The sequence below is a fragment of the Piliocolobus tephrosceles genome, chromosome 21 (assembly GCF_002776525.5).
Source record: "Piliocolobus tephrosceles isolate RC106 chromosome 21, ASM277652v3, whole genome shotgun sequence".
NCBI classification, from domain to species: Eukaryota; Metazoa; Chordata; class Mammalia; order Primates; family Cercopithecidae; genus Piliocolobus; species Piliocolobus tephrosceles.
The window spans coordinates 23,500,136-23,527,823 of NC_045454.1; the positions used below are offsets into that span (position 1 = coordinate 23,500,136).

Genomic DNA, 27,688 nt, shown 5'->3' on the forward strand with positions numbered 1-27,688 from the left:
CTGGGGAGCAAGAACAAAACTCTGTGAAAGAAAGGAAGGAAGGGAGGGAGGGAGGGAAGGAAGGAAGGAAAGAAAGAGAGAGAGAGAGAGAAAGCAAGCAAGCAAGCGGAGAGAGAAAGAGAGAGAGAGAGAAAGAAGGGAGGGAGGGAAGGAAAGAAGGAAGGAAGGAAGGAAGGAAGGAAGGAAGGAAGGAAGGAAGGAAGGAAGGAAGGAAGGAAGGAAGGAAGGAGAAATATTTACAGCTGAATTGATAGGCTATCTGGTATAGACTTCAAAAATCACATGGAAGAAGGGAAGTGGATGGTGCTGTGGATGGGGCCAGCCTGGTGTGGGTGGAGGGTGCTGGGTGCTGGGTACGTGATGTTCATGGCACTATCCTACTCCACTACTGCGTGTGTTTCAAACTCTGTATGATAAAACATTCACAAAGAAAGCAGCTCTTAAAATTCAGTTTGCTCAACCAAATGTGGAGTCAGCCTTCTGCAGCCCCCAGAGCCAGTACACTGGGAGTTCTTTGTTGTTTGAGACAAAGTCGGGCCCTGTCACCCAGGCTGGAGCACAGTGGCACAATCTCGGCTCACTGCAGCCTCGACCTCCTGGGCTCAAAGGATCCTCCCACCTCAGCTTCCCAAGTAGCTGAGACTACAGGTGTGTACTGCTATACCCAGCTAACTTTGTTTATTTTTTTGTAGAGACAGGGTCTTGCTATGTTGCCCAGGCTGGTCTAGAACTTCTAGACTTGAGCTGGTCTAGAAGGCTCAAGTGATTCTCCCACCCAGGCCTTCCAAAGTGCTGAGATTACAGGCATGCGCCACCACACCTGGCCGTTGGTGTTTGTTATTCTTGATTCTGGCCTGGTCTCCAAGTCTTTCTCTTGGAGAAGAGGTGAGTCTTGTCTACTGGGTCAAAAAGTGAATTTCCTGAAAGCAGAAGCTCTGGCCTCAGGGCCTGGCAATCCTGGAGACTAGAAAAGAACTCTAACTGGAGAGGCGAATTCTCCGATACACAAAACTTCATCTTCGAATATGGGTAACTTATCGGGTAGCTCTTCCTGTTTCCAAAGATTTGATTTGGACTGGAGCAACAAAGATGTTTAAAATGTGGTTTGATCTACAAAAGTTTGGCAACCCCCTACCATTCCATCTACTGCCTGAGCCACGTGAGCTTGGCTGGCTGATCCACGTAAAGTTCAGGTGCTGTTAACACCTGGTGGCTGCGTGGGAGAGACACGAATGAGGCCAGGCCCCAAGGGATCTCAAGCAACTCAGAACTCCCGCCACTCCTTGTCCCCTTTCTACACTTGTAGTGCCACAAACTGCAGCTCCCAGAGAACTCCGTCGCCAAAACAGTTCATGCCACCGTGTAGAATTTCCTCCATAGATCTGCTCATCTCTACTCCCAACCCGCCGCCCCAACACCTGCCTGTTTGCCTGATTGGGATGGCAGGGTAGCTCCCAGAATCTGTTCCTCCCACCAACAGAAATTCACAGGGAGAAGGCTTGTCAGGGGCCCTTGGGGCCACCCAGCCATGCAACTGGACACATACATTTTATAAGCACTGGTTTCCAACAGATAAATGTAATCAAGGTTTATATGCTCAGAGAAGCCAACAGGATGGGATTGTTTCACTTGAAAGATCAGAAGAAAATTGTAACTAATGTTGTGGAAAATTACTTTGATATTGCTTTCTTGGTACCGAATCACAATTAGGCTGCCGTGAGAAGTACAGGGAAGGAATAAATGAATAGTAACAAATCAACACAAACAGCCTGTGTCAGAGGCACTTTGCTCAGGGAAAGTAACGTAAGCATTACTTAAAGTTTTATGACTGTGTTTGGTGTGATTTACCCAGACCATCAAGTCTGCCCGTCACCTGGCACGTGGTGAGGCTGGTCTGGCTACAAGGACCATCAGAAGACCCACGTGTGCTCCTTGCCAGATCTGCCAGCTGTAGAGGGATGATGGCCTTGGCTCCATGCCATCTGACACCCCCTGCCAGCCTGAGGCTCCGATCTTCCCAGAAATCCCAGCCGTCCCGTGGGTCCCCAGCCCACCTGTAATCCACACGTGTGTACTCGGGCAACTGGGTAGGGCAACAGGGACCAGCACAGCAAGCGCTGGGGCTGTGGCAGGGCAGGGCACTAGCTGAAGCCACCAAACCACAGTCAGATCCACAAATGTCCCACCAATGGGTCCAGGCCCCGGTCCCAGGTGGGCATCACAGGCACACTCATGCCTCCTCTCCCAGGCTCCTCCTGTAGAATGTGGGCACTGGCTGTCCGGACCCTCTGCCTACATGCACCCCCAACCACGCACACACCAAGGACACACCCAGGCAGTATTTGCTCGCCCTTCTTCCTGAGTTTGCTTCTAGGCAGGTAACACGTGACCATAGGTACCAGCTCGCGGTCTTCCCTGATGGCGCTGTCCCGAGGGGCCCTGGTCTGCCAACGCAGTGTCATGAGCTGTTCTGGGGCTCATGTGAGGCTGCAAAGCTCCTACAGGAGAGCTGGCTCTGCTGTGCACCTACGGCTCCAGAAGCCTGGGAGCGGCCAGACCCACTTCTGACAGCCACCACCTGTGGGGCTCCGGCCTAGGCATGAGTCAGCACCCATGACTCGCCCACCATCTCCTGGAGGCCACTGCCTTGGCTGCCTCCCTCTGACTCTCAACTCATCCACCTGCCCATGGGAAGCCTCTGGCAGCTGCCAGACCCAGGGCGCCAGCACTGGCCTCCCTGTGCTCTTTTCACTTTCCGTCCTGGTGTCCACGGGCCCTCAATCTGCACTAAGGGCCACACATTATGGGTGCTCGTCCACAATGGGGGTGGGGGTGGAGGGGCTGCAGAGTAAGACCCCTTCCTGTGCTCTGGGCTTCCGGCAGGGGTTTGTGCAGGAACCCCTCTGCCTACACCTCCGGCCCCCTTCGCTTTCATCCTGTCTCTGGCTCATAGCACAGAGCAACCAACAGAGAGTGAGTGGGTTTCCCTGGGGAGGAGTGGTGTCTCTGGGGGTGCACCAGCCTGTCCATGCCCTAGAGCATGTGGACTGTGGGTGTGGCTTCTGCTGAGACACCTCCCCTCCTCTCCTGCCAAAGCAGAGAGCTCCCAGGTCTTGGCACCCCGCCAGCTGACCTTCTGTCCTGCCATATCTCTGGGACGCGGACCGTGTCCCAGCAGCAGAGACCTTGCCTGAACTCCCCTCTCCACACTCTGTCTGCCCTGAGATGCCAGAATCACCCTTCCTGCTCTGGCCTCCCTGCCATGCCACCTGTCCCCAGCAGCCCTCTGTGACTCCAGTGGGCCACCAGGCAGGGGCGGAATGGAAGTGGCAGTGGGGGACCTTCGGAGGGGGTCTTGGCCTCACAAAACCAGGAGGTACCCTGACCCCCTTTGTCCAGACCAGAGGGGCTAGATTCTCCAGGGCTGGGCAGGGAAACCGAGTCTCACCTGTGGGGCATGGGTTCAGGGAGAAGTTGTCCACTTTCTGATATCCCCGACAATGTGGAAGAGATCTGAGAGGTGGCGGAATCCTGTTTAAATCTGAGTTGCATCAAAGGCAACAACTGGCTCAATAGACAGCAGCCTTGCTATGACCCCCAAGAGAGGCCACCCTGCTGCTAGGCACTGGCTGGAGGTCGTGCATCAGACACAGCACTCCCACATTGAGACTGATGCCTTCCCCGGGAAGCCAGGACTCTGCCTGCTGGGGGTCTTGGCACAGACTTGCTCCTTTCCCCCAAGCCCAGCACACCAGGGCAGCCGTGGAGGCCTGAGCTTCAGGCTGGAAAGCTGGGGGCGGCGATGGCAGGACTCAGCACAAGGACTCACCTGGCGCCTGCTGGGGGGCGAGCTCTGTGGGGTCCTGCAGGCTGATGAAGAGGAGGAGGCCTGCAGCTCCGAACAGCAGGACGGATGAGAACATGCAGGCCAGCCGCATCGTTCCAGGTCGCGGGGTCATCCGGGACTCGCTCAGGGGTCACCTCTCGGGTGTGAGAGGCACGTTCTTCCCTCATCGTCCACACCAGGCGTCCATCAGGCCGAGGTCTACGGGGCAGAGTGGGGACAGTCATCACCGAGGTGCAAGGCACCAGGGCAGGTGGAGGCCCCGCTCACTGCAGCAACCCAAGTGTAATTCCCGGATGCCTCTGCCCTCTACAAGTTACCCAGGGGTGCCCTTTCCACCCTTTCATGCCCGGGAGGCTGAGGGCAGCCTGTTCCCACCTGTGGCTAGAATGCTAGCTTTCCACCAGGGTCTCCTGTATCTGCACCTCCAGAAAAATCATGGAATGAGACACCGTCTGGCCCTGCCTGGGGAGCCGAAGTGGGAACCCCCGGGCCCCTAGTCAGTAGCCAGCAGCCATCCCCTGCACTGTCCAGACCTCCAAATAAGCATGTGTGCCCCCAGGGTGGGGGCCTAGGTACCGGCGGGAACCTGGGTCCTTGTCCCTGGCACCCGGCCCGGTGGGCAGAGAAGATCTTGAATGAGCCTCCACCCTGCTCCTCTCTGTAGGGCACTGGGGACAAGGTCTCCACAGAGCAGGCAGCTCTGAGAAGGGACCTGCTAGGCTCAAAGGATATTCAGGCACAGATGGACTCCCCCACACCAGCCAGGGCTGTCCTCACTGATGGACTGACAGATGGGTTGGCGAATGGCAGTCCCTCTGGACAGTCACACCAGAGGGAGCTGAGGCTCTGGCCAGACCACAGGAGTCCCTGAGCTCGAGGCCCTTGGCCTGGAGCGGAGGTGGGGCAGTTACACCTGTGTCCAGCAGACTCCAAGCTCAGAGGTGCAGAGGCTGCGTGCTAACACCCCCTCATGTTCCTGGGGGTGGGCACTAACTGCTCCGGCCACTGCAGACCCAGAGTATATCCATGTGAGCTTACCCCGCTTCCTCCGAAAGGGCAGGGAGAGAAATTCCCCATCCCCCACATAGCAGCCAGTCATGCCAACAGGGCCAGGCTGTGCATCGAGATGGGGGCACCCCAAGGCCATTTGCCCAAAGGAAGAATATAAGTTCCTGCAGTGGAGGGTAGAGAGAGCATGGGCAGAGTACAGGGGGAGGAAGGCACAGGCGGCTGGCACCCCAGGGAGCCCCCCTCCTTTGAAGGTCGGTCACTCTGTCCCCTTACTTTCCAGCGGGCCCTGCTGGCCAGGCCCGGGGGACCACCCTTCTTCCACCCAATGAGCCCTGGGGGAAACTTCCCCACCCTGGCACAGGTCAGTGTCTGAGGGAGGTGAGGCCAGGTGGGCAGCTCCCAGTAGCCTCTGAGGCCACAGCTAGGTAGCTGGTCAAGCCCCAGGCCAAATGTGCTGCTCGGCCGAAGGACATTTCCCTGCCCAGGGACAGTATTCAGCCAGGCGACTCCTCCCCAACATGGACCCAAGCGCTGGGGGAAGAAGCCCCCACATCCAGCCCATGGAGCATGAGGGATGAGAAGAGACGCTCTCCCTGCTCCCCGCCCACAGCTCCCCACGACCAGATCGTTCTTCGGAAAAGCTCAAGGGCTGGGAGGGTAAATTGCAGGTTTGGGTTTCTCCCCTCTGCAGTCTCTGTAATTATTTTTTCACTCAGTTAACTTTAATTAACCTGCCCCAGGCCTCTCCGCACCGGGAAGGCACCTGATGCTGGGCTCTCTGGACTGCGCCGAGCAGGTGGTTCCTGCGGCCTTCCAGCTTTTTACAGAAGCACTGAGCTGGGCCTGCTTTGTCTCTGGAGCTGGCTCCGGGGTGTCAGGCCGGCCCCGACCTCACTGCAATGACCTCTGCCCCAAAGACAAACTGCTACTTCCTGTCACCCACCAAGGCCACCCCTACCCTGCCTGCAGAGGGTAGAAATGGACAGTCACGTGTCCCCAAGGGCTCAGACGCAAAGCCCCTCGTGTGGGGCTGGGGCCTCTCCCTCCACGGCTGCCCTGGATGAGGCCATCCTGAGGACGTGGGGTTCACTGCCTTGCAAAGACACAGATGCAGCAGTGCAAGCCCCACAGCAGGCTGCGACGCCCTACCATTCCCCAAGCCCTTCCCTCTGTGAGGACAGCGCTGCATTGCAGAGTCCGAGGCCCACAGGGCCCAACCCCAAAGCCTCAGGAGAGAGTGAGCGGCTGACGAGGGAGGCAGAGCTGTTCTCTCCAGCCTCACTCGGGGGAGCCCCAGGCAGTCATAGAAAGGAGTTAGAAGAATGGAAAAGACGTCACACACCAACATAGCGGAGCCATGGCTCTCAGATGGGGACCAGGAAGAGCATGCAGGGTCTCTCGGGAGCAGCCGCTGTTGCAGGGTCATGGGGACAGTGTTCACATGTGCACCGCACCCACGGGCCTAAGCAGATGTGGGTTCGCTAACGCGCATATGCACACATGCCCGGGTGCATGCCGGCCAATGCCTGCACACACACCATCGATGGTCCCCAGCAAGGCCCCAGCTGGAAGGCAACCGTCACGAGCCCCTGAGTAAGCTGACCACACTTTGGGCGCACTTCCAGCAGCCTCCTGAGTCAGACACCAGGAAGCCAGTTTGACCTGGTAGCCTCCAACATCAAGACATTTTGGAAGGAGGGAGGGAGGAAGGAGAACAAGTTCGTGGCTAGTGCCCAGCACTACCTGGTAAAACAGCTAATAAGGGGTCAATATCAGGCTCTACCTGATGAACAAAGGGGACTCAGGAGCATGTGTGATCATCATCTCATTTGTTCAGTAGCTGGCGCTGCAGAATGGTTACAAGAGAGCTGGCCGGTGCTCTCTTCTCCCCGAGTCTGTCTCCATTCAAGCTAGTACAGACATCCACTGTCAAGGACTAAATGGATCCTGCAGCCAAGACCTGTCCTCACTTGTTTCTGAACCTGCCCAAACCAAACCCACCCCATGATGCCTGGCTCCAGCCACCCATGTGCCTGGGAGCCAGAGCAAGGACCACATCCATGCCCCCAAATCCAGGAAAGGGAAGAGGACACAGACCCAGGACCACACCTCCATGGTGGTAGAGCTTCATCTGTTCGAGTTCCCCCTTTCAAAGACCCTGCCTTTGCTGGCCCCCCAGAGAGAACACGAACATCCTCTCTACACCAGGGAAGCTGGCATTGGAGCCGCCTGTGGCTTCAGGGTCCAGCCCCTAAGCCCCAGACCCCAGCTTTTCCCTCTGGGACCCTCGGCTCTGTGTTTGTTCTCACTGGGGGCCATCTGACCAGCTAACTCCCTGCTCCGTGCAAAGAGAAATCAAAAGGTCAGCGTGCCTCCCCTCCTGGGTAACTGGCCAGCAGTATGGCTGGGCCTTCAATGCCCCACAAGGAAGCCAACTGGACTCTATAGAAGCCTCCTTTCCCCTAAGGTGTGGGAAGGAAGGGCGGTCACTGACAGACCCCCGGGCATTCCAGGGGGTGTGGAATCCTCTATTGTTCCTCGAGGACCCCAGGCTTCAAAGTCGCAAGTTGTTTTCAAGGCAACAAGAGCTGCTGGTCTAAGAGCTGTCTGTCTGCCTCTCCTGGGAGTCCAGCTGCTGCCTGGGGAGTGGACACCACCATCTGTCACAGACTGGGGCCTGGAAGGCTGGGGGGTGGGGCAAAAACCCAGTCACAGGCCTCAGCCTCCACCTGGGACTGTCCCATCCTCACCACAGACTACATCACTCTCAGCTCTGATGACAAGGGCAAAACCTGCCTTCACCTCCCTATACCCATCCCAAGACCATCAGACAATAAGAAAATCCAACCTGCCAGGGGCACAGAAGAGGGAGGGTTCAGGCAAGAAAAATAAACAGCCCCAGAGAGTTTCCAGCAGCTCCTGCCCAGCCTCATAATTCCCAGTCCTCCTGGTGGCTTTTCTCCCTGAGGCCTGAATGGCATCACCAATTTTTACTTCAAGAAAAAAAAAAAGATCCAATTCATCTTATAAACACCTCCTGGGACACAGGGCAGGGCGAAAGATTCCTCCCATTTCCTTATTTATTTGATTTAAAAATGTGTCTCTTTGAAGAAATTCACTTCAGGGCACAAGCAAGGACTTGGGAATTCAGCCAAAACACACGCACCTCCAGTGGCGACCGGCAGCAGGCGGACAGACGCATGGACGGCTCCAAGGACACGCTTGGCTGCGGCTGCTTCTGGGCCTGGACGCTCCCCCTAGCCGCCCAGAGGATCCCCTGTGGCTGTGGGGACCTGTCCCCGTGCCTGGCTCCAGACAGCATGGGTGCACCCACGTGGTCAGTGGACCCTGGGCTCTGGAAAGTTCTCTGTCCCGTGGGTCTCCTTGCACCACACGGGCAGAAGAGAACAATGACGTCCCTCCCGGCTGAGGGCTCCCGAGGAAGCTGCTTGTTGGGAGAGAGGCTGCTATGGCAACTTGAGGAGAATGGAGCCAGGCACTGCCGTCACCTTGAATCCGGCACCGTGCCTTCTGCCGCGGTGGCAGCAGCGGGGACTCTGCACCGGTCGCTGGTCCCTGAGCCCCGGCTTCCCTCCTCAGCCTCCTGGCCTCAGGAACTCATCTGCTCCTCGCCGATCCATCGGTCGGAGCCCACAGCCCGGTCCCCCGAGAGCACCACCTCCTTCTGTTTTGTCAGACTAGTTCTTCCCTGTGCGTGGCTCTCGCTTACTTCTGAGATGGTGCTCTTCTTGATTTGAGCTCATTAAAAATCCTGCAGCTAATTAAAACCGCTTTAATGGCAGCGGCGGCGGCAGCAGCAAACTCTGGGACGAGTCCCTCCAGTTTTTATGCGTAGGCATAAAGTTGCAATGTTCTGCAAGGATGACGGATGGGCGCGAGTGCTCAGACTCCAAGGCGGGGCTGCAGACTCTCAGGCTGGCTCCTGCCGTGCTGCTGGGGAGCGCTGGCCTGGGTCCCGAAATCCCCAGAGCCTGGCCTTGGCACACCCTGGCCCCCGCCGGGCTGCACGCTACTCCCGGGGAATGCAATTTACCTGCTGTCCGCTCCCCTGCTACAAGGCAGGGTTCTCTCCACTCCCCCCAGCCCCATGCTCTGCAGCACGGAGAAAGGGCTTTCTGGGGTGGAGGTTACCCCGTGAATCAGGCTCACCAGGTCCTAAAGCTTGCCGCCATAGCCGTACTAGGAGCACCAGAGCCCAGCCTCCCACCATCGCGGACACATTGCCAGGTGGAGTCTGAGGGGCACCTGCAAACACACAGCCACAGCGAGGGGGGCCTGAGAGCGTGGCGAAAGACTGACAGGCCACGTCAACTGACCGCACCATGGATACTATCTCTGCCAGGGCTTCTTACATATTGAGTACATTTTACGCCAGTGGGTCAGGGCAAGGGACAGTCATTCTGCATGTAGAGAAACTGAGTCCCCTCATCCTGGCAGAGTCCGGAATGCTGACACAGTGCCCCGAATTCCCTGAATGTGTGAACTTTGGTCCCCTGAGAGCACCATCACGGTGACAGCCCTTCTCCCACTGTGGGAAGAGCATTTGCTGCCAGCCTCTGACTCTGTGCCTCGGAACTGGGAACCACATGGAGGCCTCTCCCCGTCTTTGTATTCCCAGCACCTAGCACAGTCCCCGGCACAGGGAAGGTGATCAATAGCCTCTGCTGCATGTTGAATGAGCACGAGTTAATAGATGGAAGTGTTTGGGGCCATCTGGAGAGAGGCACTCCATGAACCTGGAATTCTAAAAAGGTCATTTATGTTTCAGGGAGCTGAGGGTTTGTTTTCATCAGAGCTGCGTTGGAATCAGGTCCAAAGAGCAGCCCAATCCTATGACAGGAGGCAAGGAAGAAGCAAGGAAGAAAAGGTCCCCAGGGAGTCCGGTGGAGCCTTAAAACTTGGAATACCCAAGGCATGCTCGCCACCAGGACCTTTTGCCTCCTCATGTCGGTATGACAGATTTCAGATCACAGAGCTTGAAGACGAATATATTTTTAGAGACAAATGTTGATTCTCTCTCTACATATATATGTATATTAACAGGTGCAATGTTTACACAAAAGACACACGCCACTGAGATGCCACGAAATTGACTGATTGTCCCCTGACATGGTTTGGATATGTGTCCCCTCCAAATCTCATGGTGAAATGTGATTCCCCAGTGTTAGAGGTGGGGCCTGGTGGGAGGAGACTGAATCATGGGGCAGATCCCTCATGAATGGCATGGTGCCATCCCCTTGGTGATGAGTTGGTTCTCACTCAGTTCATGTGAAATCTGACTATTTAAGAGTCTAGGACCTCCCCCTTCATCTCTCTCTTGCTGTTTCTCTTGCCATGTGACCTGCCTCCTCCCACTTTGCCTTCTACCATGATTGTGAGTTTCCTGAAGCCCTCCCCAGAAGCTGAGCAGATGCCAACACCATGCTTCTTGTACAGCCTGCAGAACCGCAAGCAAATTAAACTTCTTTTCCTTATAAATTACTCAACCTCAGGTATTTCTTTATAGCAATACAAAAGTGGACTAATGCATCCCCAAACCTTTAAAATATATTGTGATGCTAGGAAACCCCCCAAAAAACTACAGCTTGCTTGTGTCAATCAAAAAGTCAATGATAGCAACACATGCTATGACATGGGAGACCCTTAAAGACATCATGTTAAGTGAAACAAGCCAGACACAAAAGGACAAACACCGTATAATTCCACTTGTGTGGAGTGCCAGGAGTAGTCCAATTCATAGAGACAGAAAGTACAATGCAGGTTACCAGGGACTGGAAGGAGGAACAGGGTGTTGTTTAATGGGTACAGAGTCTCTGTTTGGGATGATGAAAAGGTTCTGGAGATGGATGGTGGTGATGGCTGCCCAACAATGTGAATGTATTTAATGCCACTGAACTGTACACTTAAATATGATTATGAAGCGGGTGGATCACTAGAGGTCAGGAACTTGAGACTAGTCTGGCCAACATGGTGAAACCCCATTTCTACGAAAATCACAAAAATTAGCTGGGTGTGGTAGTGCATACCTGTTATCCCAGCTACTTGGGAGGCTGAGGCAGAAGAATTGCTTGAACCTGGGAGGCAGAGGTTGCAGTGAGCCGAGATTGCTCCACTGCACTCCAGTCAGGGCAACAGAGCGAGACTCTGTCTCACAAAAAACAAAACAAAAAAAAAAAAACCACCAGGCACGGTGCCTCAGTCTGTAATCCCAGCACTCTGAGAGGCCAAGGCGGGTAGATCACCTGAGGTCAGGAGTTTGAGACCAGCCTGGCAAACATGGTGAAACCCATCTCTACTAAAACTACAAACATTAGCCAGGGATGGTGGCAGCCACCTGTAATCCCAGCTACTCGGGAGGCTGAGGCAGAAGAATAGGAGGCAGAGATTGCAGTGAGGCGAGGTCACGACATTGCACTCCAGCCTGGGTAACAAGAGCAAAACTCCGTCTCAAAAACAAACAAACAAAACAAAACAAAAACCCAAAACCCTCAGTGGAAGCAGCTTGAACAAGGCATGTGGATGTTACAGGGTGGCCATCAGGCTCAGAGCGGGACACTCCAGGTTCTCTGGCCTGACTTCCCCTCCACTCAAGTCTGGTCTTCAGGACTTGAGTTTCCCTATCTCAGAATCAGTCCTCATCCAAAATATCTGCTGTAGATGAGTTCCCAAGTTCCCTGCAGCTCTGGTGTGAGACAAATATCTTGAAACAGGGAGGCATCTTGTGAATTTCATTTGCATAGGATTACTTTCAAGCATGTCAGGTGGGCTTCAGTCAAGGGCACCCCTCACCCACACCTGCCACCTGTCCCTCAGCAGGGATCTGGGTCCGTCCCATGGCATGGCCTCAGGGAGGCTGCCAGGGCTGTGCCCAGAGTGCTACACTCTGCGAAGGCCTGTTTCAGGGATAACTGGGCTCCTATGGCCCACATGAGCCCAGCCAAGCTGTTTCCCTTCTTGACAACCCTGTCCTTGTTTGAGAGATCAAAGGTCACACTGCAAGTGTCAAACTGAAAACTGTTCTCAGGCTCTTTCTGATGTGCAAAGCTGTGCTCCCATGAGGTCTCCCTGGCTGAGGTGAGTTCCACCTGGGCTACTCTTTACCTAGGGGACCGTTCCCCTGTGTGAACTCCACTGAGCCCAGCTGGAAGTGTGCCTCATTTAGTGATAGCTATCGTTTCAAGGCAGAAATCTAACAGGGTCCTTTTTCCTTCAAAAATCTTTAATTTTTAAAGATCTGAAGAAAGCAACACAAGGATCCTTGTGGGGAAGGAAATGTTCTCTATCTCAACCGTATCAATGTCAATATCCTGGTTTTAATACTGTTCTACGGTTTTGCAAGATGTTACAGTTGGGGGAAGGGTGTAAAGGATACATGGGATTTCTCTGCATTATTTCTTACAACTGCATATGAATATATAATTATTTCAAAATTAAAAATTTAATTAAAGAAATCAAAAACTTAAAAATAAAAGTGACTGGCCTTTCAGCTCATGCAGAATGGAAGCAAATTCTAACGTTGTGCACGTAAATAATAGATAGTCATTTCCATGGATCAGCTCCAGCCCCTGTTGTATAAGAAACATTTTAAAGTTAAGGGACTATGCCTTTAATAGGAAAATTTGATGTGTTAGCAACTACTGGTTGATCTTTGTGCACTTTTCAATTGCAAATTGCACTTTAAAAATGCAAACAATTATTAATATTGATTTGGACTAAAACAATATTGAATTTCAATATATTTCCAGCTCTTTTATGAATTACCCTGTGGATACGTGGTGATTATGATAAAAGAGTATTTGCATGCTCAATTTCTTTTCAGTGAGGAACCTTGAAGAGGGCTGACGTGATCCATGGATAATGAACTTCACGGGGACAAGAATGGCTCTGAAGCCATCAGCCAGGATCTCAGATTTAGCTGCAGCACAGATTCTCAGGGCCACTTGCCTCGCTGGGCTTTTTCCAAACCAGTATTACAGAGCACAGGTTAGGAACACCTGCTCAAGGCCCAGAATGGGATTTTGAGTCACAGTTTTTAGGGGAAGAAAAGCAAAAGGAACAGATATTTATCCTGATTTGTTAATGTTCCAAGCACGATGCTGGATACTACATAAACATCCCATTTAGCTTTCACACAATAACCTTTTGAAGTAAAAATCATTATCCTTATTTGCCACAGGTCTGGTTCTCTGTAAGGAGATACTGAGACGGAATTTGGGGTGTAAGATGTTTATTAAGGATCAATACCTGCGAAGGAAAAAGGGAGGAAGCTAGAGTGGGAAGAAGTGGAATAGGGATGTAGGCCTTGATGGTGGGCTCTGGAGTGGATTCAGCCTGTCGGAGTGTCCTGCAGAAGGAAGATAGGGCTGGACCTTTACACCTCCCACTTACTCAGTAGCTGGATGTCTGTTGCCCAGAGAAGGGTGTGATATCAGATGAGGCAGTTTGCTGCAGATGAAGCAGCCCCTCGTGGAGCTGAGGACTGGAGGCTGGCTGCTGACCACACAATCCCCTGGTGGTCAGCAAATCCTTCTTGGAAGGAATATCTGGACAGCAGATCTCCAAGGCCACCACTCTGTTTTGCAGATGATGAAATGAAGACCCAGAGAGACTAAATATGGCCAAGGTTACACACAGGAAATAAGCGCCACCCCAGATCTGACTCAAATCCTCTCTCTCTCCACCCCAGCCATGCTTTTCCAAAACAAAAGCTTAGATCAGACTGTCCTGACCTTCAGTTACTGAGACACGAAGGTCTGAGAGTCTCCAGAGGAACACGCAGAAAGTTTGGCTGCGTAAGCAAATACACTCACCTCGCCTCCTCTGCTAACGTCCCTGCAACAGACACGCATGCGTGTGCACACTCTCACGGATACACACTTACTTCTTGGCAATTATCTCATTGCTAATGGAAGAAGGTGGGAACATGAATTATTTGGGTTAAAAGTTCCCTCGACAGTACAGCCTGGAGAGCATCTCTCCCCAGCTGAGATGCCGGATCCTGCCAAGAGCACCTGGGGATGTAGGATGCGGCGTGGCCAGCCTCCTTTTACTTCTAGAAAGCACTGAGCTATTCACATTTTCCAGCAGCTCTGACATCCACAGCCACAGCAGGGAAAATTACAGGGAGGAAAAAAATTGCATATTTACTTCTCAAAATCAAAAGTTGGGGTATAATATGGACAGAGAGGAGTCTGTGAGTAAATCCGGAGTGCCCCGGCCCCTGGCAGGGTGCAGAGACACAAGGCAGTCCGTAGACTTCCGAGGAGGACAGAATGGCAAGAAGGCTTGGCTGCCTTCCAGGGAATCTCTCCCTGTGGCTGGCACAAGGAGGCCCCAGAGGACTTGTCTTTATGTTTCCAGCTGCCAATAGTGCCTGGCACAGAGCAGGTGCTTGGGCAATGTGCGGTGAATGAAGAGAAGCTAGTAAGAGGATGACGAAGGTGAAAGGAAGCTCCTGCACTGGAGTCAGCTGGGTCCTTTGGGCTGGGGTCACACGGAGTCCAGTGGTTGTGCTCTGGGGGTCCACTCAGCACACATCATGGCCATATCCTTTGGAAGCAGGCTGGCTTCCAAAGGGTAACCGCCAAGATCTTTTCTTATTTTTATTTTTTTAGAGACAGGGTCTCAGTCTATCACCCAGGATGGAGTGCAGAGATGCAATCTTGGTTCACTGCAGCCTCGAACTTCTGGGCTCAAGCAATCCTCCCACTTCAGCCTCTTGAGTAGCTTGGACTACTCAATTTAACAGTGCCTGGTTAAATGTTTAATTTTTTGTAGAAGTGGGGTCTCACTATGTTGCCTAGGCTGGTCTCAAACTCCTGGCCTCCAGTAATCCTCCTACCTTGGCCTTCCAAAGCACTGGGTTTACAGGTGAGCCCCCACAGTCTTGACCTCTACCAGTCCAGCATGATTTTCCCTGGAGCTGATCTCAAAACAGGCTGGTCTCTTCCAATGTGAAGGCTCAAGACTAAGAATATGGCAGAACAAAAGTCTCTTGGCCCTATCCTGGATGCTCTGTGGAAAAACAGGTCTCCTTCAGGCCACCAGGAAGGGACCGGCGCTTCAAATGACCTGGAAGCACTAATGAGTGACTGTGCATGGGACAGGAACCTGCCTTCTCCATTAGTCTCTGCCTAAGGTCTCCTTCCAGCTAACATCCTGTGTTCCAAGTCTCCTCCAGCCTAGTGACCCCTTGGTGCCCTTCTTTTTCCCCACAGGGTATTGGAAAGCCAGAAATGTGGGTCCAGCCTAACATTTCCTCCCTCTCTCCTGACACTCAAGTGCAGATCTGGCCTTCTGAACATGTGTCCTGTCTTTCTTTCCCAGTCCCTCAGTGCGGCTCTGATTCAGGACCTGTGGCCTGGACAGCTCCCCATCTTGACACCTGCCTTGCAACACATCTGTGGTCACTCCGGAGCCCCCCAGGTGCCCAGTGACCCAAGTTAAAATGTCTCAGCATGGTCCACCAGATCCGTGAATATTCTGCCTCTGCCGACCTCCCATGCCCAGTCTCATCTCTCACCATTCCTTGATGGCCCCTGGGCCAAGTGAGGCACCCTCCTGTGTGTTCCCAGAGACTAATGGCTTTTCTCCAACAGAGGGGACTGTGAGAGGGTAGCACAGGGGAGACAGCACTCAGCGTTCAATGCTGTCACTGGGAGATTTTGGTTATCCTCATGTTATATATCTGAGCTTCTGTTTTCCCAGCCACTAAGTAGGTCCCTGGTGGACTGGTATCATGGAACTCAGAAGATCCCTGCAGTGGTGGGATGCTGCCCTGGGGTGGAGGAAGAGGCTTGGGTCAGGTGGAATAGGCTGCTGGATCCCAGTCCTCTCTGCAGGGTGCCTGCTCCTCCACGGCAGGTCTCACCATCTTTCCACATGGCTCTGCTGAATTATTTGCTTATCTTGAACAACATCCAAGGGAGTCTGGTTTCTCTGGTTTCTCTCCCTAAGCCTGCAGCCTCTTTTCTACCATCCTGGGTTTCGCATGCCCTCATCACTCAGCCTCAAGGACACAGGCAGAAGAGCTGTAAACCATTATGATCCCTGTACATGGGGCTCCGTGGCATCTGTCCCAGGCGGGGGCAGGTGGGGCAGGGATGTGGGCAGCACTCGGCTAACTGGGACCATCTCAAAGCAAAAGAGCATCCACACAGACCCCACACTCATGTCCCGGTGCCCCCCTGCCAGCTGATCACACAAGGGGTTGCTCGAGCCCTGACTTCTTATGTGATTGCTCTAAAGAGGAAGGAAGACAGGCATTTTTATAGTGGGACTCAAAATGTCAGTCATTGGTCTTTAGTGAGCAGTTGCTTGAAGCAGCTCATTTCGTATAATAACTACATGACACTTTCATAATAAAATATATGTTTCAAATGATACATCCAATGACCCTTGGTAGCAGATTGAGACCTTCAGATCTTCCCATTTGGAAACCTGGATTTTTTTTTTCTAAGAGTCTGGGTCTTGCTCTGTCACCCGGGCTGGAGTGCAGTGGTATGATCATGGCTCACTGCAGCCTCAAACTCCTGGGCTCAAGTGGTCTTCCTGCCTCAGTCTCCTGTGTAGCTGGGACCACAGGTACATGCTATAACCCCCAACTAATTTTCAAAAATTTTTTATAGATATGGGGTCTCACTATGTTGCTCAGGCCGGTCTTAAACTCCTGGCCTTATGCAATCCTTCCACCTCAGCCTCCTAAAGTGCTGGAATGACAGGCATAAGCCATCACACTGGGGCAAAAGTTACTATCATTATTATTATTATTATTATTATTATTATTATTATTATTATTATATTGAGATGGAGTCTCTCTCTGTTGCCCAGGCTGGAATGTAGTGGCATAACCTTGGCTCACTACAACCTCTGCCTCCCGGGTTCAAGCGATTCTCCTGCCTCAGCCTCCTGAGTAGCTGGGACTACAGGCATGCACCATCACACCCGGCTAATTTTTGTATTTTTAGTAGAGACGGGGTTTTGCTGTATTGGCCAGGCTGGTCTCGAACTCCTGGCCTCAAACGATCTACCTGCCTCAGCTTCACAAAGTGCTGGGATTACAGGCATAAGCCACCACACTGGACCCAAAATTATTTTTTAAATGAAACACCTGATGACCCTCGTAGCAATGCAGACCTTTAGACCTTCCCATTTGGAAACCTGGATTTTTAACTTGAAATTTCCTGATTCTGAAATTGGCAAGCAATGCACATTTTTAAAAACTTACTTGAGCCTTATGTCTATGCTGGATTTGGCCTGAGGTCTACCACCCATTGCCCCCTCTATGATGAAAGAAGACTCAAGTGATCCTCCTGCTTCAGCCTCCTACGATGAAAGAGGGGGCAATGGGTGGATCTCAGGCCAAATCCAGCATGGACATGAGGCTCAAGTAGGAGCCTGGATTGGGGAAAGACAGATGATCCTGCTGGACTGCCACTCTCGAGTTCCCCCAACCCAGGAACCTGGATTGGGGAAAGGCACGCGACCCCTGAATAAGAACAATGCTTCCCAGTTCAAGGACTTTTGTGCAAAATCAGCTGAGGGAGAAAAATCCTCTGGGAAGAGAGGCTGCTGCAGCCTCGCTGGTCAGAAGCTGGTTCCTACAGCTCTGTGACCAGATGGCACTTAAACATGGTTGTTCAAGCCACCCAGTCTGTGGCCTTTGTTATGGGGGCCCCGGCTGCTGACTTCAGTCCCTGTGCCAGGAAGGCTCAGCCCTGACCTACAGGGCAGCCTCCTCAGTGGGGCAGGAAGGAGGCTGGGGTGTTGCCAGGAAACCAGCTGTTGCGTGGTTCAGTGGTTGCCATCAACTGTGTGCAGGGTGAGACCATGCACTGGACACAGACCCTGCCTAGACCAGGATGTTTTTGGAGGCGAGAAACAGAAAAACCAGCTCATCAGGAAAATCGAGGCTCCACAGTGTCACTGGGGACCAAGGCTCTGCTGGTGGCTCTGCTGCTCTGTCCTTGGGGTGGGTTTTATCCTCAGAGAGCTCCCTTCATGGTTCAATGGCTACAGCCATAGTCCAAGCTACAGGCATCCTCATAATGTCCAGTAGAAGGGAGGGAGTCCCATCTGTAACCAGGGAACAAGTCCCTGGATCCTGAGCCAATAGAACCTCCTGACCCAGTGTGCCTGGGGCTGAGGGGATGCTCTGTGCTGGGGGTGGCGCAGGCCTGGCTACTGGAAACAGTGGGATGAAACTGCCCTGGGGTCAGCCCCTGCCAGCTCTGTGAGTAGGAGACAAGAGGGATGGGGACACAGGGATGGCCCCAGGGCCCACTACACATTCACTCCTTTGCTCCTGAGTGGACATATGTACACACACGTGTGTGAGCGTGCAGGTGTGTCTCTATGGCTCCATCCTGTGTATCTGTGTGCCGGCGTGTGCACATGCTGTAGACATGTGTGCACACACGTGTACTCATTTCAGAAACTCCCACTCCTCTGCCTGTGGCCACCAGCCCAGAGCAGTCCAGCCACAGCCAGAACACACCCAGCTCCTGGCCAACGGGAGAATGACCCTGGCAACCTTCACTGGGTCTCGCTCTGTCTGGGTCTCGCTCTGCAGGGCTTCCTCCTAGTTGCTGCCCAAGGTCAGGTCTGCTTCCTGGAAGAGGGAAGTGAGGTCCCTTGTCCAGGCAGCCCGGAGGGAAGGCAGTGGGAGGGTGGCCTGGGGTTGGGGGTACTGCGGAGTGGCAGCCCAGCAGGACCATCTGCCATCTGTGCCTCCCGCTCCTCTCCCTACTCCATCCCCTCTCCACCCACTCTCCGCCTCAGGGTGCATCACTCTGGAGACCCCTGGGAATTAGAAGCTAATTTTCCACGATCATTAGTGATGGAAAGACCTCAGGTTCTGCCTTTAATTAAAGTCAAACGTGGGGCTGAGAAGTGCTGCGCTGCATGCAATCGTCCTCTTCCCACTTGTAAAAGCCATATGCAAATAATTAAGCCAGGCATGGGAGCCGTAATTAAAAATTTCACAGACCCCCTCATTAGCTGAGCAGTCTGCACAGAGCAGCGGGACCCAGCCCCTCCCCCATGCCGACGGCAGCTCCTGCAGATGGTTAATTGGGGCTGGGGGAAGTAGCAGGCCACACCTAGGTGACAGTGCACCTGGCAATAAGCTGACAGGGCTCCTGGCCTCCCGGGCCAGCACCGATGTCTTCCCACCTCTGTCCAGGAGGCCTCCAGCCGGGGTCAGAGCTCCTGGGCTGAAGTGGCTGAATCCCGCCATCCCTCCATCCTAGTGCAAGGAGACCCTAACCAAAATCTCCTAGCCTCCCCTGGCCCCAACCCTGACTTGTGCACAGCTAGGATCTACTGACAGAAGTGGGGAGAAGAGGCTAGGTGCAGTGGCTCATGCCTGTAATCTAAACACTTTGGGAGGCTGAGACGGGCAGATCACGTGAGGTCAGGAGTCCAAGACCAGCCTGGCCAACATGGCGAAACCCCACATCTACTAAAAATACAAAAATTAGGCCAGGCACGGTGGCTCAAGCCTGTAATCCCAGCACTTCGGGAGGCCGAGACGGGCGGATCACGAGGTCAGGAGATCGAGACCATCCTGGCTAACACGGTGACACCCCATCTCTACTAAAAAAATACAAAAAACTAGCCAGGCGAGGTGGCGGGCACCTGTAGTCCCAGCTACTCGGGAAGCTGAGGCAGGAGAATGGCATAAGCCCGGGAGGCAGAGCTTGCAGTGAGCCGAGATCCGGCCACTGCACTCCTGCCTGGGCGACAGAGCGAGACTCCGTCTCGAAAAAAAAAAAAAAGTACAAAAATTAGCCAGACGTGGTGGCGCAAGCCTGTATTCCCAGCTACGCGGGAGGCTGAGGCAGGAGAATCGCTGGAAACCGGGAGGTGGAGGTGGCAGTGAGACAAGATCATGCCACTGCACTTCAGCCTGGGCGGCGGAGGGAGACTCTGTCTCAAAACCAAAAAAAAAAAAAAAGTGGGAGAAGGGTCTCAGCTAGAGCCCAGAGATCCCTTCAGCTTGACATTTTTGCAGCCCCTCCTCCCAGCATGTCCAGGAAGAAGGCAGGTTCAGCAGACCCATTTCAACCCCTTCCACACACACAGATGTCCTCAGGCCTGGTGGCCACTATGCAGGGAGTGCCACACTTGAAGACAAAAGCTCCAGACAGACAGGAGAGCCACAGAACTGGGGGTGGGGAGGCAAGGAAATGTGTCTGACCTCACTGTCCTACACATTCTCTGGCCTCCACCACTCCCCCTGCCCCACCCAGGGTCCCTGGCTCCCGCCTTCGGTCCCCGCCAACGTCTGGTTCACCTCATGTCTGGAATCGATCCTGCCAGACAAGTCACTGCAGGCATCATCTCCAGTTACTCATTGACATTTCCAAATGAATATTCACTCGTCCCAATCACAGCTACTAGTTTTCCATCTGGCCTGATCAATGGGACTCCTCAGAAGGAGTCATGCTCACCAGAGGCACTGATCGATGTGTGGGAAGCTGCTCGGCGGGCGCGAGGACCAGCTGTGTCCTCCCAGCCACGACACCCGGACATTGGCCAGTTCACCTCGCCCATGGACCACATGACCCGGGGCTGGGCCAGAGCTTCCACACGGCCTGGACTCCTACTCCGTCTGGTTATATACATAAACCGGAGGTGACTGCCAATCCAGGAAGTGGCTCTCCTTCTGAGGATTTGGGGGATCTCATGGGGTCACAGGGAGTGTGGAGCTGGGTGCCTCCTGCCTGGGTCCATCCTGAGTCACAGCATCACCCCACGTGATGTCTTCATCCAGGTCCCTGAACTCAGCCCTTCCCCATTCAGGCCTCTTCCTTCTTGGTGGCTCAGAAAATGTTATTTCTCTTTCTTCCTCTCCTCTGTCAAACAGAGATGCAGGCTCCCCTGCCAAGGATGGTCAGACATCCACGCCAAGCATCCTGCTCTCAGAAGCTGGCCCAGGGCTGTCTCATCCTGGCTGACTCTCCACCTCGTTTCTCATCGTTCCTCAACACTCTTGCTTTGACAGTCAGCTCCTCCAGTCATGTGGGCCCCAACTGCCCGGCCGGTCAGAGCCCCTGCCCAGCTTCTCTTCCTGTTTCTCCACATCTTCCCCATTGCAAACACATCTGCCTAAGAACTTGCACTTTCTGTCACTGACATGAGATGGTACACAAAGATGAAAAAATACTTTTGATGGGGGGCCAGGCACAGGGGCTCACGTCTGTAATCCCAGCACTATGGGAGGCTGAGGCAGTTGGAACACTTTGAGGTCAACAGTTTGAGATCAGCCTGGCCAACACGGTGAAACCCCATCTCTACAAAAAAATACAAAAATCAGCTGGATGTGGTGGTGTGCACCTGTAATCCTAGCTTCTGGGGAGGCTGAGGCAGGAGGATTGCTTGAACCCAGGAGGCAGAGGTTGCTGTGAGCTGAGATTGCGCTACTGCACTCTAGCCTGGGCAACAGAGGGAGACCCTTTATCCCACCAAACACACACACACACACAAAAAGAAATACTTTCAATGGAGAAGAGGATTCCACCACTTACATAAAGCATACATCACTTTTACTTTTTGACCCTGTTTGATTTTTTAAAATTTAATATGAAACATTTCAGATATACAGAATATACATATATATATATGCACACACATATATACACATACACACACACATATATAGGTAAATAATATAAAGAAGAACCAGCACATTCATCACCCAAGCTTAAATAAAATAATTACCAATCTTGGGGTTCCCTTCGCACCCCTCCTCCCCTCTGGAGGTAAACCACACATGTGGTGAATTATTTAATGAGCACCTACTACATGCCTGGCACTATTCTAGGCAACCGGGATCCATTCATGAACAAAACAAAGATCCTGCCCTCATAGAATTCCACTCCAACCAGGAGAGAGACAGATTATATATAACCTTAGAGGGTGAGAAATACTAAGGACAGAAGAAAAACAGAGTAGGGGGAGAAGGACTGGGAGGGCTTAAGGCCAAAGGCGAGTATGTGGGAGGAGTCCTGACTGAGAAGATAACATGTGAACCAAGGGTTATAGAGGGAATCGGCTGTGCAAGGGCGCTGGGGTGACAGCATTCTTGATATCCACTGTGTCTGGAGAGACATAAAGAAGCATGAAAGAAGATATGGTCAGAGAAGCAATTGGGGGCAGTGATGTGGGCCACTCCAGTGATTTTGCCTTTGACTCTGAATGAGACAGGAGCAGAGGGAGGACACTCTCTGACCTGGACTTCGGCAGGACCCCTCTTGGCCTTGAGGAAGAGGCCAGGCAGAAAAAGGGTGACCTGGGAAGAGACAACAGCAACAGGACTGGTGAGAAATCTTGGGCCAGGATGTGGAAATCTGTCCACTATTCTCATGTGAAAATTGGTGCTTTGAAGAGAAGTCTTTGTTTGGATATTGAAAATTACATAGCTTTTACTTTGATGCTGTGATATCAACGTGTGTTGATATCACACTTGCCGGCCATGAGCTTTTCTGATGTAGATATTCTGGATCTTGTAAAAACTGTAATTCACTCTTTTCGGCAAGCTGGGCCCCCGCTGCTATCCAGAAACTCAGGAAACTTAGCTGCTCGTTATATGTGAGTGAAATGGAAACAGAACAACGGAACACATAGTGATGACTGGGAGAAGGAGGCTGGAGCTGCCAGGATGCCTGGGTTCAGACTCTGGTTCCGCCACTTACCAGCTACATAAGCTACTTAACCTCTTCATGCCTCAGTTTCCTCATCTGCAAAATGGGAGTAATAATCTCTTGTGGCTACTTTGCAAGGTTATTATGAAAACAAAATGGGCAATAAGGGAGCAGTGCCTGGCATACAAGAGTGTCACTCATGTCAGTGACTACTTTGGGGAGATGAACAGAGCCCCCTGACATGCTCTCTCTCAGACAATTCCATCAACCTAATGTTGGCAAAGGCTGAACGCCTGCAAGTAAGGGAAGCAGTGGAAGCTTCTAATGGAGGTCTTTAGGAAATGTCTCGGGAGATCAGGCTGCAGGCAGGCCCACAGAAAAATGTGACGCTCCTGGAAAGGGCTTTCAGAAACTGGCCTGTAAGCACTTCATCAAGAAAGGGAAATGAGCGGCCGATCTTGGCACTATGCCTCTGCAGCCAGCGCTGGCCCTGGGCTACCACTGCTAGTGTGTGTCAGGACAGGCAATGGGGTCGGTATTTTACGTTTATGCTCTGTGTCTGCAAAACTATTTCAATCATGTCCGCTGAGTATGCCAAGCACTATTCAGAATGATCAATTTTGAAAGTCTGGTGCAGTTGGTCTTTTCTCAGATGATTAAAAATATGGTAACCTTCAGCCCATAGACTCACCCAACATCTTTGACAATTTCAGCTCAGATCAGAAGAACCCAGTGTGCAATTTAATTCACTGACATTCAACTTCACAGAATCAGGAAAACAGCAAGGCATCCAATGCATTGGGGTTTTGTTTTTGTTTTTGTGGGTTTTTTTTTTTTTCTTTCTTTCTGCTTAATTACTTTGCTAACAAGGTTGAAGTCTTCTAAAAAACTTGGTGAAATACTAGAAGCTGATGCTTGGCAGGAAATGATGGAGTATGTTCTGCAAATATCTGAAAAGTTTCCCTTTGTATTCACACACATAGAAACGGACACAATCCTTGTCTTGAATTTGGCATTTCTGGAACACCCCTGATGGAAGTTTGATATTACCTTCCAATTTGGCTCACTTAGAAGAAATCTGACTCCAGTTCAAAGACATAATCAATTCTATAGTTAGTCACCAAAGCTTAAGAAAACAGCATTTCCTCGATGATAGCATCTTCGGCCATGCCTCATGCATATCTGCGTTGGTTCCCTTCATCATCCATTCATCGCAACTAATAGTCAAATAATAGATTTGGGCTTTTGCAAAACTTGAAGCCTGCCACTCTCACTAAGTTAATAGTTTGGCGCTCCAGGCTGCCTTCACAGTTTCTTTGCCAAGTTAAGGTCTGACTGCCCTCACTGCAGGCAGGTTTCATGGAAGTTCTCCAGGAAGGTGAGGATTTGTCTCCTTGAGGACTGCCAGGGTTTTGCACAGATGGGTGGCAGGCGTTTTGGATCCTGACGAGGTGTTTCATTGCTAATTTCTCTCATGTGAAGCAGAGAATGGAGCTTTGCAGGAAGAAATAAAAACCACAGGTTTTAGAATAAATTTCACATGATCTCGATCCAACATTATTTAAGGCACGAGAGTGGTTTGGCATCACTGCCTGGAATTTGCCAGCACCTCCAGGAAGGTGCACACCGCCATCTTTGCAATAGACATAAATCCATCATCTTTAGCTACCCCCAAACGGGACAAAGAAAATGAAAACGAGAGTCCTAATGCTCACGTTTGATTTGCAGACGGCAATGTGAACTCTGTGACAATGTAAACTCTGCGGCCAGCAGCCAAAGGGTGATGGAGCAGGTCAGGCATCCATCCACACCTGGGCTCCAAGAAGCAGGAATACATCTGCGTGTCTGTGTATTTGTTTAGCACAAAAGGTCATGAGCGCCGTGCACTGGTGCCTGTGGCTGATGGGAACGACTCGGCTTGGTGGGAGGGCCCTTTGATTTCACTCTCATAGTATTAGAACCAACTTCAACTCTAGGAAAGGATAAAACTAAGGATGCAACACAAATACGTTTCCTGAGGCTCATGGACCCATTTTTGTGCTACTCTGTTATAAATACAAAAATCAAACTTTCCTCCTCTAAACATATCCTCATGTTCAAACAGAAAATGCTTGTTTCTGACCCGTGATGGGAACCACAGTATAAATGGCAACACACACACACGAGAGTCTGTATGTCCTAACACGAGTGTCACGGAGCAAAATTTCAGAATCTCCAAATCTCTTTTATTCAAAATTCTGCAGAGCTCTACCCACCAGGAAAAAGATGAAAAGCCTTAATTTTTATCATTTGATTACAAAAATATAACTTTGTATTTTGAAGTACCCCACAAAAAAGTCTCTCAAATTATTCAATATTCAAGTCTTACAAATCTTCCTTTCCCTCCCCAGAGATTCTCATATAGTTGCCAGAGGGTTACGTGATCTGTTCTTCCTCCCCTCCACCTCCCTGGAGAACTTTCTGCTCTCCACAACCACTCCTGCCGTAGGTGGTAAGATGATTCCACTATTTTTCCAAACGCTAATTGCTCAGAGGCTATCTTTCCCCCCTCACAAAGCCCAGACACCTCTTCCCATTTGAGACATCTCTGGACAAGCCCAATATCCAATATGGCGGAGGTTGTACGTTCCCCCAGCTCCATGATGAAGGCCAATGAAGGTTCTCCCAAGGAGGGCAGAGTGTTAGGCAGTGTGCACGGCATGGAAAACCCAGGGTCCCCAAGCTATACAAGCCTCCACCCCCTGGCAACAATCACATAGATGCAATTTAGTTAATTCCCTTCCACACCATCTCAACATTCCTGGCAGCCTCTCAAATAAATACCATAGCAGAAGGGGCAGAGTCATGGGGATGAAAGGACCTTGGGACCATTCTTTCTCCAGCAGAGACAATCGCAACCGAGTGTCAGATGTGCTGTCTGACTCATTCATTCGGGGTTAGGCCCACTCTCATTCTTTTCCTCAGGCCCTGTTGTTTTAGGATATGAAGTGACTGTAAAAACGGCTGATATTTTTCCCCCGACACAAGGGCATAAATCACTATGTCTTCGGCGCTTTCTTTGTGGTATCGATTCTTCTGAGAATGAAGGCAGAGGGTTCCGATATGGCATCATCTAATATTCCCTCAGCTTGATTTATAGATTTCTTTGTGCATTACCTGAACATAAATGAGTCTTGCATTATTTCTTGTGTACTTGTCAAATTAAGGTAAGATATTCTTGTTGACCTTTAAACCTAAAAAATAAATAAATAAATATGTCTGAGACGTTTTCCAGCAAGCATTAAAATGAGCTGGGCTCTCAAATGCCCATTAAGAGGATGTAATTATGAGGGGGTGCGTCGTCTGTGCTGCGGGTAATGATTTAATTTTAGTTTTAATGCATTCGCTCAATGGAGGAAAAGAAAACAAGCCAGTTACGAATCATCTCGCAAAACAGACAAGAACAATTTGGCACCGTTTGTTCCTTAATTTACCAAAATGGGAAGGAGCTGGGGGAGCTTGCCACCCCAGCCTTCCAGAAGGAAGGAACACTTCTTGAAAGGTGCAGAGAGAAGTGGCAAAGCAAGAACCAAAATAGAGACAAGGTGGCCGTTTGCTGCGATGTTATCAAACAGAACCAGTGCCAGCCGTCGGGCTGCGCGAGGGTGTGAATTGGATCTGACTTCAAGCAGGGGAGGAAATTCCGTTTGGGGCTGCAGGAAGGCTTTCTCCTACGTTATTTCTCCCACTTCCCTTCCCACAGCCAGACCTAGACCCAAGGAAAGGGTCTCTGGGCAATATCCACTTGTGGCTGACCACCGTTGGCCAGGACACAGGCAAAGGGGATGAATGCGCCCTTCACCCTCCGTCTACAAACCCCGTTTTTCAAGGTGGGGTGATGCCGGCTGCAGCCTCACTATGTGCAAACCTAGGTGCCTTCTCATGGGTACTAGATGCACACACACACCTGTGATCACACAGGGGCTGGCCCCCAGGCTGGCTTTGGCATCCCTGGGGTCCCTTTCAGAAAAATACCACCTAACTGTAATCCTAGCACTTTGGGAGGCAGAGGCAGGAGTTCAAGATCAGCCTGGGCAACGTAATGAAACCTGTCTTTACTAAAAATACAAAAACTAGCCAGACGTGGTGGTGTGTGCCTGTAGTCCCAGCTACGCAGGAGACTGAGACGGGAGAATTGCTTGAACTCGGGAGGCGGACACTGCAGTGAGCAGAGATCACACCACTGCACTCCAGCCTGGGTGACACAGCAAGACTCTATCTCAAAAAAGAAAGAAAGAAAAACAAAAATACCACCTAAACACCACTCTCTAATTAAGTCTATCTTCAAATCCCACTAAGATAACAAGAGGAATTCCACTGGTCATGCCATCTATGCCCCCTCCTCCCACTCTCCAACCTCTCCCGGCACTCTCTTCCCTGATGCCCAGCCTCTGGGCTCCATCAGCCACCTTCCCCAGACCCTTCCACCTTCTGGTCCCTTCTCTTCTCTGCAGTGTAACTCTGCTGGTCTCTGCGTTACCCTGTCCCCTCTTCCTGGACCCGTGAGCTCTGCCTCCTTTTTGTCATCACCCTGACTCTAGAAATGCGAGGCAGACAGAATTCTCCCCGTGAGGCTGGGAGGAGGAGACAGCAGAGTCCTCATCTGCTAGTGACTGTTTCTCTGCCACATCTATTTGCAGGGTCCACACACATGTACACACACACACACACACACACACACACACACACACGCAGCCTGGAGGGCTTCCATGGGCATGGAGGAGAGGAGAAAATGCATCTTCCCTATGGGTACCCCCTGACTTTCACAGTCCTGTGGGGCATGAAGGGCTAAGTTCCAGGTATGACTGCTCCATCTCCAGCCACGTGACTAATTAGCGTGGTCTACATCGACGGGCACTAATGGGCCCTTCCTGTTGTGCAGCCAACGTTGCTTCTTTCTTAGGCCCCAAGGCACCTGCGCAGACATGATCCACGAGAAAGCTATGTGGGGCACAGCAGCTTCTGACACCCCGTCCCGGAGCCAGAGGCCTGCCTTTTGGCCTCCAGCTGCAGGGACGCCACCTGTCCCCTCCCAAACCTGAGGATGTCATTTTGTCATTTGTCCACCCCAGTATGACCTTGTCTGCTGCCTGCCCAGAGCTGGGTGGGCCACTGGGGTCCTGAT

General features: G+C 51.9%; 1 protein-coding gene across 3 annotated transcripts in view; it reads right to left on the minus strand.

Annotated features, from left to right (window-relative positions):
- The window catches only part of CHST8 (carbohydrate sulfotransferase 8), a 153,465-nt gene that overhangs the window by 83,155 nt on the left and 42,622 nt on the right, over positions 1-27,688 (minus strand). The window contains exons 2-3 of one of the 3 annotated variants that reach the window (XM_023229098.3): positions 25,681-25,757; positions 3,830-4,045 (exon numbers count right to left, since the gene is read on the minus strand). In XM_023229098.3, coding sequence (XP_023084866.1) covers positions 3,830-3,959 — 130 coding nt within the window. In that variant the 5' untranslated portion in view covers positions 3,960-4,045; positions 25,681-25,757. Of the gene's footprint in view, positions 1-3,829; positions 4,046-8,024; positions 8,697-25,680; positions 25,758-27,688 lie in introns of those variants that run through there. The other 2 variants (XM_023229097.2, XM_023229096.3) reach the window with 2 other exon arrangements.